The sequence below is a fragment of the Aythya fuligula genome, chromosome 19, assembly GCF_009819795.1.
Source record: "Aythya fuligula isolate bAytFul2 chromosome 19, bAytFul2.pri, whole genome shotgun sequence".
NCBI classification, from domain to species: Eukaryota; Metazoa; Chordata; class Aves; order Anseriformes; family Anatidae; genus Aythya; species Aythya fuligula.
Window position 1 is genome coordinate 11,450,354 of NC_045577.1, and position 19,929 is coordinate 11,470,282.

The 19,929-nt window shown below is 57.4% G+C and overlaps 2 protein-coding genes across 2 annotated transcripts; one reads left to right on the forward strand and one right to left on the reverse strand.

The window, feature by feature from the left end:
• Window positions 1-773: 773 nt before the first annotated feature.
• Window positions 774-14,938, forward strand: MAMDC4 (MAM domain containing 4). The gene is given in 31 exon segments (XM_032200538.1): window positions 774-838; window positions 3,346-3,524; window positions 3,527-3,574; window positions 4,213-4,326; window positions 4,421-4,594; window positions 4,757-4,882; window positions 5,123-5,268; window positions 5,391-5,475; window positions 5,739-5,867; window positions 6,120-6,263; window positions 6,821-6,915; window positions 7,206-7,364; window positions 8,059-8,143; window positions 8,627-8,809; window positions 8,960-9,073; window positions 9,301-9,432; window positions 9,606-9,736; window positions 9,816-9,921; window positions 10,260-10,376; window positions 10,641-10,775; window positions 10,934-11,064; window positions 11,178-11,394; window positions 11,663-11,800; window positions 11,962-12,083; window positions 12,225-12,315; window positions 12,460-12,606; window positions 13,024-13,158; window positions 13,415-13,542; window positions 13,628-13,742; window positions 14,108-14,283; window positions 14,891-14,938. Coding segments are annotated over 31 exon segments (3,915 nt in total).
• A 1,375-nt stretch (window positions 14,939-16,313) lies between these two features.
• EDF1 (endothelial differentiation related factor 1) lies at window positions 16,314-19,807 on the reverse strand. Its single transcript, XM_032200405.1, has 5 exons — window positions 19,694-19,807; window positions 19,352-19,403; window positions 18,100-18,260; window positions 17,448-17,541; window positions 16,314-16,887 (listed from the first exon to the last, which is right to left on the reverse strand). The coding sequence occupies exons 1-5, from the start codon at window positions 19,769-19,771 to the stop codon at window positions 16,826-16,828; spliced, it is 447 nt and encodes a 148-aa protein (XP_032056296.1). The 5' UTR covers window positions 19,772-19,807; the 3' UTR covers window positions 16,314-16,825.
• Between the last annotated feature and the right edge of the window lie 122 nt (window positions 19,808-19,929).

Below are 19,929 nucleotides of genomic sequence, written 5' to 3' on the forward strand. Positions count from 1 at the left end.
GATGTGTGCGACGTGGACAGAAATTAGAAGCACAGAATGGTATGGGTTGGAACGGACCCTAAAGCCCATCTAGGCCCAACCCCCCCTACCACCAGCTCAGGCTGCCCCCAGCCCCCATCCAACCTGGCCTTGAACACCTCCAGGGATGGGGCACCCACAGCTTCTCTGTGCAGCATGTTCCTGTGCCTCACCACCCTCAGAATAAAAAATTTCTTCCTTATTTCTAAATATAAAAGTATACCCTTTTTAGTTTAATGTCATTAAACTTGTCCTACATTCCCTGATAAAGCATCCCTCTAAGTCAGGGTCTTGCCACCCTCACAAGGAAAGGATCAAACATGATCAGAGATGAGGAACAGAGTCCTGCTCACATTTTATAAGCAAGGAAGACCTTGACATTCAGATCTGGAGCACAGTGGCGCAGTGCCCTGGAAAAGCAGCTCAGTTGATTCCTTCCTGGTCAGCAGGGTCCTATAGAGGAGATGTGCAGTGTTAGTGAGACCTGACATTCAGTCCCTGTGCCCCATGTCCTGCTTCAAACTTCTCATGTGCAATAGGGAAAAGTGTGCAATGATGGATGGGCATCATGGGTTGGGCTGGGGGTGCTCCCAGCATTGTTGCAGGGCCCACTGCATGACTGGTGGCTCAGGGCTGGAGCTGTTTCCTGGGGAGGATGGTGTCCAAACATGCCATTGTACAAGTTGGGGGGTAGGAGGGGGAGAACACCAGGAACCAAGCCCAGGTTCCCAGGGCATGCACTGGGCCCGCTCAAGATGGAAGATCATCCCAAGACAATCAAGGAACTGGACAACCTCTCCTATGGGGAGAGCCTGGTACAGTTCAGCCTGAAGAAAAGGAGACTCAGAGGGGTCTCATCAATGTGTATAGATACCTGGAGGGAGGATGCCACGAAGACAGAGCCAGGCTCTTGTCAGTGGTGCCCAGTGCCAGGACAAGAGGCAGTGGACACAAACCGGAGCACAGAAGGCTCCCTTTGAGCACCAGACCACCCTTCTGTGCCATGCGGGTGGTGGGGCACTGGCACAGGCTGCCCGGAAAAGTTGTGGAGTCTCCAAAGCTGCATGGACATGGTGCTGGGCACCCTGCTCTGGGTGGCCCTGCTGAAGCAAGCGTTGGACCAGAGGGACCCAGAGGTGCTTCCAGCCTCAGCTATTCTTTGTGATTCTATGTGAAGAGCTCTGCTCTCACAGAATCACAGAATCACAGAATTTCTAGGTTGGAAGAGACCTCAAGATCATCGAGTCCAACCTCTGACCTAACGCTAGCAGTCCCCACTAAACCATATCCCTAAGCTCTACATCTAAACGTCTTTTGAAGACTTCCAGGGATGGTGACTCCACCACTTCCCTGGGCAGCCTGTTCCAATGCCCCACAACCCTTTCAGTAAAGAAGTTCTTCCTAACATCTAACCTAAAACTCCCCTGGCTCAACTTAAGCCCATTCCCCCTCGTCCTGTCACCAGGCACGTGGGAGAACAGGCCAACCCCCACCTCGCTACAGCCTCCCTTGAGGTACCCATAGAGAGCGATAAGGTCTCCCCTGAGCCTCCTCTTCTCCAGGCTGAACAAGCCCAGCTCCCTCAGCCGCTCCTCGTAGGACTTGTTCTCGAGGCCCCTCACCAGCTTCGTCGCCCTTCTCTGCACCCGCTCAAGCACCTCGATGTCCTTCTTGTAGCGAGGGGCCCAAAACTGAACACAGTACTCGAGGTGCGGCCCCACCAGAGCTAAGTACAGGGGGACGATCACCTCCCTAGCCCTGCTGGTCACACTGTTCCTGATACAAGCCAGGATGCCGTTGGCCTTCTTGGCCACCTGAGCACACTGCTGGCTCATATTCAGCCGACTATCCACCATCAACCAGGCTCTCTGCAGGGCCTGGGTGATACCACCCAGCAGTCGTGGGTCACAGAGTCCAATTCCCTGCACATGAATGGCTGTTAGACATCAAAACCTGGGAGGGTGTGGGAAAGGAATTTAGAGGTGGCTCTGTGATGTTTCACACGTCCCTGAATTAGAGATAATGAGGAAACAAATGGCAGAAACAAAAACTTGAGCAACGTTGAGATAAAGTAAATTGGCCACAGTGATAAGGTGAGCTTTGGGGCAGTGGCCAATTGCTGGCTGGCTCCAGGCGTGTCTGAGAGTCTCTAACCAATTGTATGACAGATTCAGGCATGTGGGCAGCACGTGGGGCTATGGGATAAGTACATGTAGTGGTGAAAAAGGCAAAAAGGGCAAAAGTCCTTCAAGAGCCATCAGGAGTCCATGTCTTGCATCCCTTCAGGAGGAGGGCGTGAATAGGATGGAGGAGCACAGCTTCCCTTCAAGCCCCTGAATTGCTGAGGTTGGAGGCACCTCCAGAGATAGCCTAGTGCAACCCCTGCTCAGGCTGGGTCAGCTGTAGGGGACTGCTAAGGGCTGTATCCAGAGGGGTTTTGAGCATTCCTGCAGATGGAGACTCTGTAACCTGCCTGGGCAGCCTGTTCTGGTTTTGATGGCCTTCACCATAAACAATTTTTTTCTTAAACTCACATGGCATTTCATGTATTAGAGTTTGCTCTCATAGTTCTGTCTCTTCCTTGGGCACCCTGTTCTGAGAAGAGCCTGGCTGCCTTGTCTCCACCCCCACCATGCTGAGCCTTCTCCAGGCTGAGCAGCTACACCTCTTGCAGCCTTTCCTCCTGCGAAAGATGCTGCAGAGCCTTCATCATCTCCAGCCCCAGCTGGAGTATGTGCACATCTCTCCCCAGTGCTGAGTGGAGGGGAGGGATCGGCCCTGCGGGAGATGCTCTGCCTGGGGGAGCCCCACAGCCTGATGCCTCCTTTGCCCGGGGCCCATCGGCAGCTCCCACTCAGCTCGGTGCCTTCCTGGGCTCAGCAGGGATCCTGCCCACAGCCTGAGGGAGTGGCACGCAGGGTGCCCTGACTGAGGTGGCTGCTCCATGGGAGGGCACAGGGTTTCTCATAGAATCATAGAATACCCCGAGTTGGAAGGGACCCATAAGGATCATCGAGTCCAACTCCTGGCACCACACAGGTCTACCCAAAAGTTTAGACCATGTGACTAAGTGCACAGTCCAAACGCTTCTTAAATTCCGACAGGCTTGGTGCAGTGACTACTTCCGTGGGGAGCCTGTTCCAGTGTGCGACCACCCTGTCTGTGAAGAACCTCTTCCTGATGTCCAGCCTAAACTTCCCCTGCCTCAGCTTGGCATCATTCCTGCGGGTCCTATCACTGGTGATTACAGAGAATAGGTCGCCTGCCTCTCCACTCCCCCTCGTGAGGATGTTGTTCTTGCCTCCATGTGTCCTCACTCACACTCAGAGTCAAGCCCCTTGTTTTACTACACCTGATGCAATTGCGCTGTACAGCGGCACAGATAACAGCGGGGCTGAAGTCCAGAGTGCAGCAGGTCCTGAGGAACAGATTCCAGCCTGGGGCTCACAGCGCGGCCTCCCCCGGCCCCTGCCTTGCCTGCCTCCTTTCTACCCTCATCGTATCCCGGAGGCTGAGATGTCTGGGCTCATGCTCCTTGCAGCCCTGCTGCTGCTGGGTGAGTTGTTTTCCCACATGGGGGCCATGCCTTGGGTCGCACTTTGGGACACGAAGGGGCCACAGAACTTCTGGTCCCGTCCATCCCTGCCCCATGGGAGTTGGGCTCACTGCCCTCCCCCTCCTCCCCCAAGCACTGCTGTAGCTTTCCCAGCTTGGGGGGCTGGGGGGTACCCCCCTGTCAGGGTCATGGAGGTCAAATGGGGAATCTCTGGGGCAAGCAAATGCTGGAGCTGCTAGGGACAAGTCAGCGTCAGGCTGGGTTTATGATAGCTTTCCTCAGCATGATGAGGAAGTGCTCGCATTTCAGTGGCAGGGCCAATGCCGTGGCCCTGATAGGCAGTGGTGGTGGTCGTGGGAGATGCAAACCACCATGAGGGTGGGTGTGAGTGGGCAGGGATGGGGCAGGACCCCAGACTTTGGGGGATTTTGCTTTTCTCCAGGCCCTGGCGAAACCCCTGCCCTAGCTGCCAGCCCACCCAGGCAGTGGAGGGTTCCATCCAAGGAACAATGCTGCCAGGAGCCCAGTGGTCCCAACCAGCAGGGTCCCAAACTGAGGATCCTGCACAGGTGTCCCCTGCTGTGGCCCCATACTTGGCTCCTCCACAAGGTTTTTCAGCCCCTTCCTCTCTCTCACAGATGGGGCCATCCTCTCCAGCAGGGCCACTGTTGTCAACAGCTGCAGCAGCACGGCCGAGCACCTCTGCAACTTTGTGTGCTATTGCAGTGACTGCTCTGATGAGAACCAGTGTGGTGGGTGCCTGGTGAACGGGTGATGGAGCTGGAGGCACGGCCGCTCCCTGGGGTGGACCCATCCCTGCCCTGACCTCTACCCCCCTGTCCCCAGGGTACCTGGGGGTCTCAGCTGTGCTGGGCACCCCCTTCACCTGTGATTTCGAGGAAGGTGACTGTGGCTGGCAGGACGTGAGCACCACAGCTTACAGATGGGTGCGGGGCCGGGCCAGCCTGGACAAATGGGGCACGGGGCTCCACTCAGACCACACCGTGGGCACAGACAGGGGTAAGTGGGAGCTGCTCTGTGGGCACCCACAGCACTGCCCCTCTGGGCTGAGGGTGCCCTGAGGTTGCCAGGGCTCCTGTCCTGGCAGGTGCAAGGGCATCGCCCACAGGAGTGATGCTGACTGCAGCTCTGGAACCTCTTGCTCTGCTCTGCCCTCCCCAGGGTGGTTCATGGTGACAGTGTCCCCACCAGCAAAAGCCACAGCTACTGCCTGGCTCAGGTCACCCATGATGCAGGACGTGGCTGCCACGTGTGAGATCTGGGCCTCGTACCACCTCTCTGGAAGCAGTGAGTGCAGCTGGGTGCCCACAACTAGTACCAGGGCAGGGAAACAACCATGGGGGTAGTGGTGGACAAAGCCACTGGCACCTCGAGCTGGGTCCCAGCCATCCTACTCGCCTCTTCCATGCCCCGCAAGCAGAGCTGGCAGGACCCTGCTTCGGTCCCCAGAGCTGTCAGGATCTGAGTCACCCCACGGTCACCCCGGGGTGCCCACTGCCAAAGGCCACATCTTGGGACTCCCTGCAGGGCTCAACCAGACAGCGTGGCCGACGCTGCGCCTGGCCATGGCATCCAGGGACAAGGTGGTAGAGCTGTGGCAGAGCCCCCAGCATGGAGCTGAGGGCTGGCACCAGCTGGTGGCGTACACGGGCCGGATCACGGGGCAGTTCCAGGTGAAGAGTTAGGGCTGGAGGGTGCTGGGGTCTGGCTGGCCTCCATGGGCTGCACCGGGAGCAGAGGCTGCACTGGTGGCTTGGGCCAGATCAGTTCACCCAGCCCTCACCTCTTGTTGCAGCTCACCTTCGCCCTGACACAGCCACCTGCGTGTGGGGCAGTGCTGGCACTCGATGACATTGTCTTCAGGAACTGTGGCTTGCAGAGTGAGTCTTGTGGTGGCTGGGATGATGCAGGATGGCACCCCAGGGTGGTGGTTCAGCCTTTGTGCTCTATGCGAGCTCTCCCACTGCCCAGGGTGTCTCGGGGATCACTTGCCCCAGACAGGGCACACAGAGGGCAGAGAGAAGCCATACCTTGGATGGAGAGAGCAATGCAGGGAAAGACAGAGTGGGGAGCACAACACAGTGGGGTTCTGAGCTCCCTGTGGGGGCCAGCAAGGTGCTGACACCATGTCCCACGGCCCCAGCACCCGGGCAGCAGGTCTGCGGGGCGGAGGAGAACAGATGCAGCCAGGGCTCCTGCCTGGCACTGAACCGCTTCTGCGATGGCACTGACGACTGCGGGGACAGCTCGGATGAGGCTGTGCAGCATTGCCGTGAGCATCTCTAGCCCCGGGGGGAGGGGGGGGAAGGGCATGGATGGGCAGAGGGTCTGACCCTGTGGGGCCATGGGATGGCACAGGGCTGGAATGGGTTGTTCCAGCACTGCCCTGGAGCTTTACAGCTGCAGGACTAATTCACCCAGCAGGCTTTGTCATGGGGAAACATCAACACAGACAGCCATGGGGCCTCCCGGCCTGGGCAGCGCTGGGCCCCCATCTGTGTCACTGCTCTCGCTCCCCCCACAGAGGGCTTCAACATCTGCTCCTTTGAGAATGGTTTCTGCAGCTGGGTGGAGGCTGGGCAGACAACATGGGAGAGGAACACAAGCATGAACTTGGGTGCCACATACGGCATCCCCACCCGGGACCACAGCACAAACAGCGCAGCAGGTACATGCTGGGTAGTGGGATCTCCTATGAGCCCCATCACAGCCCTTGGGATTTCACACTGGGGAATCCAGCCACCTGCCAGCCTTGGTGTCACTAGCCCCGGCACGGAAGTGCCCTCTGGCCCCTGCGATAACAGCATGCCTAGGCTCAGCTTGAGGCTGCACTGGGAAAACAGCCTCTGTAAACAGCAAACACCTGATGGCTCCCTTGGGAGAAGTTTTGCAAGCATGGCTGGAAAACCTTGCAGCAAGTCAGCACTGATAAGCAGTTTGCTGCTCCTGGCAGCACTGGCTGTCTTCTCCTGGGCCTTCTGGTTTTCTTCTGTTTTGTGCCTTGGCAGGAAAACAGCTCCTTGGTGAACACCAGGGGAACCAAATTGAAAGTTCTGATGGCAGGGCCAGGGCGGCATGGGGCACAAGCTGGGAATGGTTGTACAGGGCACTGTATGTGCTGCCTGTTGGTCCCAGCCTCCCCAGCCTCTGCTTCCACACCTGCTCCTTCTGCTTTTGTACCTGCATGCCTGGAACCACTTGGCTCCATCTCCGTGTCTCCCACAGGCTATTTCCTCCATATCAGCAGTGCCTCAGCTGCGGGGTCCAGCAGCACGGCCAGCCTGAGCATTTCCATCATCTCCTCCAACAGCTCCTGCTACGTGAGTCACTGTGGGTGCATGAGTGCAGGGCAGGGGACAGCAGCCCCATGGGCATGTCAGTGGTGAGGAATGGGTTCCCTGTTTGCAGGGAGCACCACATGGGACCAGGTCTGCCTTGGCCCTTAGCCTGGGGAGAACAGCAGGTTTGGGGGTGGTTGGTGGCATCCCCAGCACCTGCTGGGAGCACTGAGCTTCTCCAGCCCCACCTTTGTGAGCATTCCATGGGGTGTGGGGGCTCTGTGCTCCTCCTCAGCTCTCAGGGCTTGCTCACCACCTCTCCCCGGCTCCAGCTTGTGCTGTACTGCCACCTCCATGGCTCAGCCACCAGCAGCCTCAGCATCTCCTACATGACCAACTCCACTGAGCAACTGGTGAGACAGAGGACAGGGGACACGGGCAGCTGCTGGGTCCGGGAGAGAGTGGACTTCAATGTGACAGAGAGCTTCAAGGTGGGCTGGGGCTGTACTGGGTGAGTTGGGTACCCAGAATCTCACTGTGCCCAGGGACCTTGCTGTGACACTACCTCAGCCCTGAAAACCCGACCCCAGGGCAGCCTCCACCAGCATTGCCACAGGGCAAGGGGCTGCCGCCAAGCAGGTTGGCTGATCTGTGGGCCCTCAGGATGCACCCATGGGACCAGGGGTAGTATATGGACTGGGAACCAGAGGCCAGAGCTGGGCCTCCTGGTGGTGGCAAATACCATTCTCATGTCCCCTGTGTCCCCCACTTCCAAATGCCCCCCAAACCCAGGGACCATCCTGATTCTTCACACACCCCATGTCACCCAACATCTTCCCCCAGCCCATCTGCTGTCCCCCATGGCCACCCATATGACCCGACCCTCTCCCAGTTGCCTGTGGAGGGCACTCTGGTGGCACCCCTGGGCAGCCACAGGCCATGGCGCATGTATAAGGGCAGCACCTTTGCCCACGCCTCTCCATCCCACCCCACGCACCCCTTGCAGACACAGCATCACCTTTGCTCCCGTGGATCCCTTCTTTGGGGGTGCGAGTGCTAGCCGATCAGAGGGGCTGGGTGTCCTCCATCCCATGGCTCCCCAGTGTCCCCCCTTTCCCAGCAGTGTCACACAGCCCCTCTGTGCAAGACCCTGTGCTGACCTGCTGGCATGGTGCTTCCCTGCAGGTGCTGATCAAGGGGGTGGCCAGAAGTGGAGGGACTGTGGCCATCGACGACCTGATCCTGTCTCCAGGCTGTACTCCACATCTGGGTGAGCTTGGATGTGGGCTGTGGCTCCCAGGTGCCTTCTGGCCACGTCACCATCACTAGAGGACTTGCTTCAGGGTCTGCCTGTCTTCTACTTATCATGGTGGCCATCCTGGGCACAACATAGCAAGCACTTGCCCTGGGTACCACAGCCTGAAGTGCCTGGTATCCTGGTCCTGCACCTGTGACACCCCTGCTCCAAATCCTCCTTACTCAGCCATATCACACACAGAGATACCACTGACAACTACCAGGTCCCTTTTGTTTGGAGGCAGCACCAAGGCAGGGCTGGGGGACATATAGAACTAGGGAGATGCTTGGGGCCAGCGTTGACTGTCTGTGGGGACAGACCAGTAGGGTTGTGCCAGCACAGGACTGTGCTGCCATGGCCGGGCTGTGCTGCCAGGGGACACCTGGTGGGGCTACAGCTGGAAGGGGCAATGCTGGGACAATGCCTGGACCCAGGTCTGGCCTCACACCCTGCCAGTACTGCACTCCAGCCTGGGGCTTTCACCATCAGATCCATCTCCGATGGCGCTGCCAGGCCAGGACCATGCCAGCACCTGCATAGACGGGGAGTTCACCTGCGATAATGGGAGCTGCATCAGCAGTGAGCTGGCCTGTGACTTTGCCAAGATATGCACTGATGGCTCCGATGAGAAACTCTGTGGTGAGTCTGTGGGCAGAAGCTGGGCACCCAGCTCCCCATGCCCAGAGTCATGGTGAGGCTGGGGCAAGGGGGCCCAGGGCACCCCCAGGTTGGGCTGGGGCAGTCTGGGAAGCTCCATGGTACCACAGCAATGATCGCTTGATTTTGCAGGAGCCACCACCTTTGAGGAGGGGGACGGGGGTTGGCATGATGTCAGCGTGGGCCGGCTGCGCTGGGCCATACAGAGGGCCACCGAGCCCAGAGCCATTGCCCTCGCGGGAGCAGGTGAGGCCATTTCCACTGCTTGAAATGGTGCTCGTTGGTCCCCAGCACCATGGGGGCTCCCAGGGTGCAGACCCCCCTGCCCCTGTTCCTGCTCCTGTTCAGATGGAAGCCGCTGTGGGAGGGGGTTGGGGTGGTGTGCCCAGGCAGGGTGCTAGAAGCAGGGTGCTTTGGCTGGGGGTGCTCTGTTGTGGCTCTGCCCCAACCCCTCAGGCTGTTTCCTTGTCCAGGGGCTTTCCTGGCCCTCCAGGAAGGAGAAGGACAAATGGTGGCTCCTGCAAAGGCACGCACGCCTCTGCTGGGCCCCTCTGGCCTGGCCTGCAGCATGGAGATGAGCTACCACATCCAGAGCGGCCCCCAAGGTAGCCCCTGCCTTGCCTGGGGTCAACTGTAAGACACTGTTGTCTTTCCCAGCCCTGCTGTCCCCCATCATGCTGCCTGGAGCTGGGGGCGTCCCCATTCCCTGCAGCTGCAGGCTGGATGGGTGATGGCCATGTGGGTTACCTGTGCCCCCAGCACCATTTCTCATGCCCAGGCTTCCTCGCTGTCAGCGTCGTGGACCACACCACAGGCATGACCCACCTGGCCTGGCACGTGCGGGGTCATGGCAGCATGGCCTGGGGACATGTCCACATCCTGCTGGGAGAGAGGGCCCGGCCCTTCCAGGTACAACCAGCCTGGCCAGTGGCAGACCAGGCAGTGCTGGTGCCACCAGCAGCCTGGGACTCATCGCAGCCACCCCCAGGTCGAGCTGCTGGGGCTGGTGGACCTGCAGGACCAAGCAGACGCTGCCATTGACAACGTGACGTTTGTGCAGTGTGACCCCAATGTGATGCCCCCAGGGGCCACGGGTATGTCAGTGCATGCGGGTGCCTTCCTCTGGGTATGGTGGGCAGGAGAGGACCCTGCTCAGAGCCACTGGGAGGTGGGTGCTGCTGCCTGGGGGCTGCCAGGTGATCCTCACCTGTCCCCCCCCCAGGGACAGGGCCGCAGCCATGTGAGCCCTTGGCCCAGAGCACACATCCTGCCCCCTGACATTTGCCACCCCCAGGAGCATGGGGCGAACCTGGGGAGTGGGGCAGGGGGGAGCAGCTGTGCTGGGCTGGGTAAAGGGACATTTGGGGTACCTGTTTGCTTTCGGGGTTCTTTATCCACACCACCCTCACCATGGTCACCTCTCTCTGGCCAGAGCTGTCCTGCAACTTCGAGACAGGCCTGTGCGGCTGGTACCAGGATCAGGCCAGCGACTTCCAGTGGGTCCACAGCACAGGGCAGGGGCAGGGCTCTGACCACACCACTGGTTCTGGTAAGGGGTCAGCTCCTCTCCTGGGGGCCTGGCCAACTGGGGGGACCCTGCAGCCCCCTATCCCCAGGGTGGGATGTGCCCTGCACACCCTGAGCAGCACTGAGACCCCCCTGCATATGGTACGGGCTCAGCCAAGGCAGCCCAGGGGCACCCAGACCCAGGGCTGGGGGCATGATGAGGCCCTGACAGTGAGGGCAGGACAGGTGGGTGCAGCATAGCTCCCATGCCTGTGCCCCATCCACCCTGGCTGTTCTTGATGCTCAGGCTATTTTCTGGCCACGAACCCCTCGGCACCATGGACCCGTGGTCAGCGTGCACAGCTCATCACCTACAGCCAGGAGCCTGCCGCCACCCCACGCTGCCTCACCTTCTGGTACCGCCTGGCTGGCCCACAGATCGGTACGTGGCCCTTCGCATCCTCACTAGGATGCTCCAGCCTGGATATTGCTGAGGAGTGCAGGGTCCCGGTGGGGTGCAGGACAGGGCACCTGGGGCTGTGCAGTGCTGCCGTGAGCCTGGGCACTGAGGCCGACTCCTCAATGTTCCCCTCTGCCCAGGCACCCTGAACCTCAAGCTGCAGCTGGAGGGAGCAGAGGAGACGGTGCTGTGGACCCAGCGGGGGACCCAGGGCAGTCTCTGGCACCGGGGACTGGCAACGCTCCCTGCCACGGGACGGCAACGCTACCGGGTGAGTGAGGCCTGCGGGTGCCTGGCGGCGTGGGGCTGTGCTGTGCGGGGGTCCCTGTGCTGTGGGGCGCAGGCTGGGCCCCTCTGAAGCTGCTGTCTTGCCCCTGGTGGCAGCTGGCCTTCGAGGCCCTGCGGGACGGCTTTGTGGGTGATGCAGCGCTGGATGACCTGTTGGTGACAGAGGGCACCTGTGGAGCCGAGCTCTCCTGCTCCTTTGAGGCAGACACCTGTGGGCTGACGGGCAGCACACAGCCGACATGGCTGCGGCAGAGCAACAGCACCGGCACTATCGCTGGCCCCCCAGCTGACCACACCACTGGCACTGCTGCAGGTAGCGGGGCCACGGCTTCATGGGATCTGAGGAGCTGCCCTGCTCACCTCTGCTGCCTGCATGGTCACAGGGCTTAGTCCCCCTCCATCCCCTAGACCGTGACTGTGCTGCTGCTTCAACATAACAGAAGCACTGAGTACAGCACTCCCCAACCTCAGGGCTCCTCAAACCCATTTTCCCAACTCCAGGGCTCCCCAGTGACCCTCAACAGGGCCGGGCAAGGGCGGGGAGGGGAAGTGTCACAGCATGGGGGCTTCTCTCTCACCAGGGCATTACATGGTGGTGAGCACCAGCAAGGGCTCCCTGCCCATGGGGCACAAGGCCACCCTCACCTCTGCACCATACCAGCCCTCTGCACCTGCCCAGTGCCTGGCCTTCTGGTACCAGCTGAGCACTGGAGACCCAGGTGAGCCCCATGTGCCCCTTGCCAAGTACCGCAGGTCAGCACAGGATGCTTGGGTCCTGTGGGGCAGCTCCCGACGGGTAGGCACCAGGGCGCCAAGTGCTTGCTATGCACCATGCCACAGCACAGCATGCATCCAGCCTTGTGGGGGGGTCCCTGGGCAGGGTCTCTCAGCATCCTTGTGGAGGACAGCGGGGTGTTGAGGAAGCTGTTCAGCATGAGCACAATGGAAGGGGACACCTGGCACCGCAGCCAAGCCACTGTCCAGGCGGATGGGGACTGGAAGGTGAGACAGGGCCCGGGGCACCTCCCGGCAGGGTTGAAGCTGCAGGAGGAAGCAGGGTGATGATGGGTACACTGCTCCAGCACACTGCCTGCACCATGGCAGCTGCCAACCTTCGTGTCCCCACTCCCCACCTCCCCACAGGCAATATTTGAAGTGGTAGGAGCCGGGGGTGACCATGGGTACATCGCGCTGGATGACCTGCATGTGTCGGATGGAGCCTGCCCTGAGCCAGGTAAGAGCCCATTCCATGGCAGCAGCATGGCCGGGCTGGGGTCTGAGGCACCCCATGGGGACATGTGGCTGTGGGGATAGGGACAGCCCTTCCCATCCACCATCCATCTAGTAGTGCATGCATCTCAGCCCTCATTTCCTACAGTATCCTGTGACTTCGAGCTGGACATGTGTGGCTGGAGCAGCCCCGTGGATGAGCACCTGCACAGCTTCGCCTGGGGCTGGAAAAGTGGGGTCCCCCTGGCCAAATACCCCGGCCCTGAGCAGGATCACACTCTGGGCACAAAAAATGGTAGGAGACACCCCTAAGCCCCCACCCCAACCAAGGGTGCCCTGGCATGGCTGGGAGGGTCAGGAGGAGCTGGGGATGGAGGAGGTCACCCATGTATGTCCCCTCCACTTCATCCCAGCCCTAAAAGCTGTGCCCTTGTCAGCTCTGTCCTTGCCCCAGGCTTGGACTGGTATGAGACCAGGCAGAACAGATCCCATGAGGGGCAGATGCCCACCCACATGACAGCACAGCTCTACTGTGGGCCCCAGCCCTATACATGGTGGGCTCCATGGCATCCACATGGCTTGGTCCCAAAGGCAGCAAGAAGCAGGACTGGGGGTTCAGTTCTCAGGGCATGTCTCAGGAGCATGGGGAGCAGGAGGCACTGGGAGGGCTGCAGGACAGGGTCCACCCTGCACTCTGTCCCTGCCCCTCCAGGTCACTATGTGCACTTTGACACCCGCGTGCTGGGTGCAGGGGGCACCACTGCCCAGCTGGAGAGCCAGCACCTGCCTGCCACTGCCGATTCCTGCCTGCGCTTCTGGTACCACATGGACATCCCAGAGCACCTCTGTAAGTGCTGCCCCAGCAGGCTGAGCAGAAGGTGCTGTCCCCGCAGAGGATGGCTTCAGCCTGTGTGGGGGGGGTGGCTGGGGGCTCAGCCAGGGGGCTGCAAACCCCCTCCGTACCAGGGTGTGTGTGTGTGTGTGTCTTGCTGGGTGCTGCTGTCACAGCAGAGGGTGGCACAGATAGGAGGGGCTGGCTGCTCTTGTGAGCTTTGAGCCGTCGTTGATACAGGGGTACACCCCTCACACCCCGCACGTTTTAGCTGACGGGGAGCTGCGGGTGAGGCTGCAGAGTGCATCAGGGCAGCGCACAGCCTGGACTGTGGCAGGACACTCAAGCCGGGGCTGGCAGAACGGCACAGTGCCTGTGCAGAGCCCCAGTGAGTTCCAGGTGAGTGGGGCCACGCTGGGTGCCATCCCAGGTTGCTGGTCGCTCTCCCTGTGCATCACCCACAACAACCTGTCTTCTCTTGCAGATTATCTTTGAGATCACCACGCGGATATGGCCAATGGAGGGGACCGTGGCACTAGATGATATTGAGTACAGTACCACTGGAGGCTGTGATTCCAGCCCAGACACACAGGAGAAAGGTGTGTGTGAGGCAGCCCCAAACAACTGTATCTTGTGTTCTTTGGGATTGTGGCCTCCACAAGCCCCCAGAGCACAAGGGGCACAAACAGCTTGCACACAGCTGCTTCCAGCCTCAGAGAAGGGGATTTGACCCTCCCCACGGCAGCTGGGCAGGGTGCTGGTATGAGACAGCTTTGTGTGGCAGGGAGGGTTCCCTCTGGCCACAAGTCCTTCCAGCTGCAGAGGCTGGATGCAGGCTGCCTTTGGCACCATGTAATGGGGGAATGTGAATCCTGCACCACCCAGGGTGCTGGCATTTTGGCCACAGCTCAAGCCAGCTCTTCCCAGTGGTGTTTGAGACTGGCAGCATCTCGTTCCCTTGCAGAGAAGTCTTCCCGTGGCTTTGTGGCAGAAGTGGTGCTCAGCATTCTGCTGGTCATCATCATCCTGGCACTGGCAGTGGCCAGCAGCTGGTACTGGCTGAAGAGGAGAGGACAGGGGAGCAGGATGTCAGCAGAGAGCAGCATTCCCCAGGGCTTCGACAACATCACTTTTCGAGATGTAAGGAGCAGCCCTGGCCCTCAGGATGAGGGTGCAGGACTATCCCATTTGCCCAGCTGCCCCCAACAGCAAAAATAGCCTTTCTTAAAAAGCTCAGCAAATTCTAGCAGGCACCTAGTGAGCCTACAATCTGCTAACACATCAAAGAAGTGCAAAGGGCTCAGCAACTTATCTGGTCACTGGCAAATGAGTGACCCTAGAGCTGTAGGACTGACCTAGATATTTTGCTGCTGTGATCAGGTGTTTGCTACAGAAACAGCTGAGGCTGCAATCCTCCTCCCCAGGGCCCTGCTGGAGAGCGGGTCACGCAAACATTGCTCAACCTCTTGTAGCCTGGAGCTTCAAACCTAGAGCTTAAACTACATTCAGTTTCTTTCAATGAGCTTGGTGCCACGCTGTCCCCAGCAGAGCCACTGATCTCTTGCAGCCATACCAAGGCTGATCTCAAAAGACAAGGAGCCCACCCAGACTCACTGGGCAGTTTCGTCTGCTGGGATTCACGTGTGCTGGTGTATGGGTTATCCCCTCCACAACCTGGAAGTCTTTGGATTTCCTATTAGACAGCCTACACTTACTGGACCCAGCTCACATTGAGCCTTCTTTACAGGACAAGGTCATTATATCACCAGTGCAAAAAGAGAGGGATGAAGATTGAATTAATAAGCCAACACTTTTCACCTCCTCATGCCTGCGAGGCACACATGGGGCAGAGCATCCTTCCAGCAAACCCCCCCGCTCCGTTCAGCTCACAGCCTTGCCCAGCTCCAGGCGCCCTCGCTGTCCAACACCTCACACTGCGGAGCTGCAGTGGGCACCAGCCCCAGGGGCACAGCTCAGATGCTTCCTCCACTACCTCCAATGCTGCGCTCGGGAAAAGCACTGCTGTCTTTTGTAACATGAGCTTTCTGTAACACACTGAGACACCGTGACGTGCCTGTGCATTGACAGACCCAGGGAGCAGGGGTTTCTCGGGGCAGGACCGGTCGTCCTTGTGTGAGCAGGGTCCTGGCAGTTGCCCATTTCTCAGGTGGAAGGGGGCAGAGTGCACCATCCTGCACCCCTCCAGGGATGGGTGCTTGCGTCCAACAAAAGCGGTTTCCCTCTCCCAGGATTAAGAAGAAGAGCACAGACCTGTCAGCTCCCAGGGCACAGAAGTGCCTGGCCAGCAAGGCAGGGCTGCGGGGGCTTTGGGTGGAGGCAGTTGGGCAGGGAGCAGGGTGGGCAGCACCACACAGCACACCTGCCAGCAGCCAACAGCTCGGACCCAGCTGTATAGGCACTCACCCACCACAGGATGGCCCATACTTGTTTTGAGGACTCCTCATAATTTGCATCTAAATGACAATTTAAAATTTAAATGCCCCCCTCCCCAAGCTTACAGAACAATTTAATACTATCACCTCAGGCAAGCCCTTGCCAAGTCTGCCAAATAAATGCAACAACAAACCACTTCAGCCTTTGTGGAGGTAAACAGTTCATTAGCAAGCCCAGTCTCTTTAAACTGCCACAGCTTGGCTGAAGGGAACATAGCATGCCACTTACGTGATTTGTGGCAGAAGCCTGCTTTTCCTCTTGTCCTTCTACAGACAATTAATTCTCCCTTCAGCTCTGTCCAACTTAAGGACAGTCATGCCACACAGTCATGTTGAGCAGAATCCTTAAAGCTCCACCACAGCTCCCATCCTGGCAGCACTCAACAAGAAGGGTAAAAAAGAGGATATAAGGAGGGCTCTGGCTTCATATAAATGCCCCACTGTCTCTGCAGTGGTCTTGCTTTGTACGATGCCAAAGACTCTATTCACCTTCTCCATACAAGATAAAAACACAGTATTGATTTAATCTCTGCGATGTAAGCCAAAGCTGCAGTCCTAAGCAACAAGGAAAGAAGCAGAGCAGCTAGGAAGGCTGTGACCACCACCTGTTACCCTAGATGCTCCAGGTAGTCCCACTGCACTTCCAGAAGAAGTGCACCAGTCATAGCCAACAACAAAAACTTACTACCAGCTGGTAAGCATGAAGCAACTACCCCATGCAACTGAAGGGTATCAAACTTTATTATAGATCTCTTTAAAACAGGCTGGAAGGAACAAAGAAAAAACGTCATTGCAATGCAGTGACTGAGTCATCATTTCAAATGCAGACACTGATCAACCCTCAACTCTCCCAAATTATTTATATATAATATATCCCACCCTTCCCAAAAATTGTTCCAATTAAATTATCACATTTCAGGCCACCCCAAGTGTCTTAACATTAGCTGCTTCTAAACACCAAGACACACATGTTTTGTGGCAAATTAGATGCAGTATTTTTTTGGGTTTAGTTCTTCAATCTCTGGAAAGGAGGAAGGAAAAACAAAATCAGGACAAACGCTTCTTTAAGGTTGCCTTTTTACAGCAGGTACAGATTCTGCAGATTTCCCCCCCCAAAGCAAGTCTGAAACCCTCTTGTTCAGCTTGGCAATACGAAGAGAGATTCTGGAGGCTAAGGAGAACCAGCCAGACGAGATCAGTCTGAACAAACTGATTTCGAGGCTTTGTTGTCACTTCCCTTTGGGGCCAGTTTCGAGTGGTTTTCCAATATCCTTCCCACGCAGTTTAAGGCCTGGAATAAGACAAAGGAAACAACCATCAGCTGCTGTACACTTCATCATTCACCTCTAAAGAAGAGAGTGTCCAGAAAAGAAGGCAGGGGAACCAGATTTAGGAAGAATCCTACTTCAGTTTGTAGCAGCATCAGAAAGTTACAGAAAAGACTCTAATTTTGCTTGTGCATTGACTGTGTTCCTAGAAAATGGTATTTGAACAGGTGTAGGAGACCCACATTAACTCTAGTGGTGGCAAGATATTTTCCTGAGTTACCATCAGACCTTCTAGGGACATAGCATATCACTGATTTTGGGGGGGACTGTATACAAGAGAGGTCCCTGGGGCAAAGACACACCCACAAAGATGGAAAACAAAGGCAAGTAAGAGCTGTGAGTTCACAGTTCCAGATCTTAAAAGCACACAGTTTAATGACACAGCAACCATAACAGCCTACAGTCAGCACTTGTTCCTGACTGTAGGTGTAAACAACTTAAACAAAAACATCTCTTACTGAAACATTGAGGCACTGAGAAAACTGAAAACAGTGTCATTATTTTTGAAGTCTATTTGACTTACCAATGGCTCTTTCAATCTTGCCCATAACCTGATTATTGGGGATTGCTCTTCCTGATTCGTAGTCAGCAATAACTTGTGGTTTTTCATTGATTTTCTAAAAAGACATTACGTGTCTCAAACATTGGCTCCATACACAGTAGATGTTCAGAACCAGCCCCCCAGTACTCACATAGAAAAGATGCATCCTCTAATTATGCCAGGATCAGAAGACAAAGTGCCTACTTCCAGGCTTACTCCATCATCCCTCTATCACCTCCCTTCACTATTTGAGTGCCACAGTGATGGCAACACTCATCCTGGACAGACTTCTCTTAGCCTGCCAGGAGGAAAAACACTAAATACTGCTGCTCATTAGTAAAGCAATGGACTTCTGAACACAGTACAAAAGAACTCACATCCACACAGAGTTGATGGCGAAGCGTCCTACCACCTCACTGGCTGCAACAGCTGCACAAATAACCCCCTAAGCCCATGTAACTCATTCTCTCGGAGGTCAGACAACAGAGATGCTATATTCAAACCTCCTGCTCATGATACCCATGGAGATACAGGAAAAGAAGTATCCATCCATCTTCACCTGCCTCAAGGTGCCTACCTATATTAATTCCCAGAGAGTGAGAGAGGAGGCCGGAGAGCGCTGGGCAATACTTACTGTGGCCAAGTCCTTCTGCGTCATGCCCTTGCTCTGCCGACCCTGCTGGATTACTTTGCCCACCTCCAGGGGAACTCTGTCATGGTGCAGCTCTTCTGTTTCTCGGTCGAGCTTGGCTGTGTTCTTTGTAATAAAGTGTTGTTTGTTTTGGCCCGCTGCCCCTATCATTCAAAGTAACAACAACAAAAATAAAAGAACAAACAAAGTAAGGCTCAGAGCTGCGCCAAAAAATATCAAAGCAGTTTTTCTGAACACCCAGCTGCCCAGGATCCCAGGAAGTTTTCAACAATTTAACGTGCCAACATCAGCATGGACCTCAACCAGATCTTGCCTGCCTGCTGCAGCTCAGGGAAAATGTTATCTTAATCCTATTAAATGCTGATGTCTAAACAGTCATTCAGAGCCCTCCCCTTTCTTTACTTCATTCCAGCTATGAGTTTCATTCCAGCTATGCAAATTTTTGCTCTTGCTTGGGGTTTTAATATTCAAATTTCACTCCATACATACAAGTTTTTGCTACAGCCGGGAGGATTTAGTACTGGAACTTGTACCTTGCTTGCTCAGTTACAAGGCAGCACTAAACTAGCTTTTAGTCAATTTTCTGATGCTGTTTAGAATTAAACTGTAACCCTATTTAACTTTGCAGAAAGCCTGAGGTTCAAAAATATGCTGTTGCTTTACCTCACATAGTCAGAATATTTTAGTTATAGCTTGAGTCCCTTCTCTAACACCAACCTCTGAAATCCAGTGTCTCGAAAAAGCTGACTAAACCCTGTTCAAGGGTCAGCTGTTTATTCGTTTACAACAATCATAATCTTTTCCATACGGCACCTGATTTGTATCAGACAGCAAACAGAATTTTTTAACTGCTACACTACAAGAAAAAGAACAGTTATCAAGATTGTTAAGTGTATGTTATCAGCAAAAGAAATAACTATACACAGGGAGTTTAACCTGAGTCGTGCAATCGCAAAGACTCTTTCGAGGGCTTTGGAGCCCTCGAACTAGCGATTTCCTCGTTTACGCGCTTAAAGAGCGCGATTATGCATTAACATCTCTGCCTGAAGGAAGGCACCGCCGCGCACACCGCCGCCAGCCCGGGCCGCTCGGCGCGCCCACGGAAGGCTCCCGCAGCAGGCAGCAGCCGGCCCCGCTCCCGGTCTTCTTCCCTCGTGACGCCGGGCTCCGGGCAGGGGCCGAGCCATGCCGGGAGGGCTGCGCAGGGGTCGCGGCGGCCGCGGGCCGTACTCACACTTCTTGGAGGTCTCCACGTCCTCGCCCCGCCGCTGCGCTGCCAGGATCGCCTGCGGGAGCAAAGCGGCTGCGGTCGGGGGGGGGGGCCCGAGCAGAGCCGCCCCCGCGGGGCCCCGGCACCGGGAGGCCCCGCCCCAACCCTTGCATCAGCCGGGCCGCGGCGGGGCGGGGGGGGGGGAGGGGGCGCCGGGGAGGGCGGCTGGGCCGCAGCCGGGGCCCGCGCCCCTCGGGCCCCCTGAGGCCGCGGGGGCACCCCCGCCCCGCCCCGCCCCGCCCCGCCCGGTGCCGGCTCCGTGCCCCGCGAGGGGTCAGCACCGGGCCCCGCCGCCGCCCCGCCGACCTGCTTGGACTTGGCCTGGGCCGCGCTGGGGCCCTTCTTGCGCAGCACCGTCACCGTGTCCCAGTCGCTCTCCGCCATGGCTCCGCCGCCGCACCCGCCGCCCCGGCCGCACCGCCCCCGGCAACGAGTGGGCGGGGCACGAGCCCTCCGCCCGCCCCCCCGAGGCGCCGCGCCCGCCGATAGGGCCGGGCTCACGTCCTTCAGCGAAAGCGGCCAGTCCTGGGAGGGGGGCGGGA

Bases quoted from the DNA above. Each gene is read 5' to 3' on its own strand.
- EDF1 (XM_032200405.1), bottom strand. From the start codon at position 19,771: ATGGCGGAGAGCGACTGGGACACGGTGACGGTGCTGCGCAAGAAGGGC. The intron at 18,261-19,351 runs GTGAGTACGGCC...TTTGAATGATAG, and splicing joins CGTGGAGACCTCCAAGAAGT to GGGCAGCGGGCCAAAACAAA. The intron at 16,888-17,447 runs GTAAGTCAAATA...GTCTTATTCCAG, and splicing joins CAAGATTGAAAGAGCCATTG to GCCTTAAACTGCGTGGGAAG.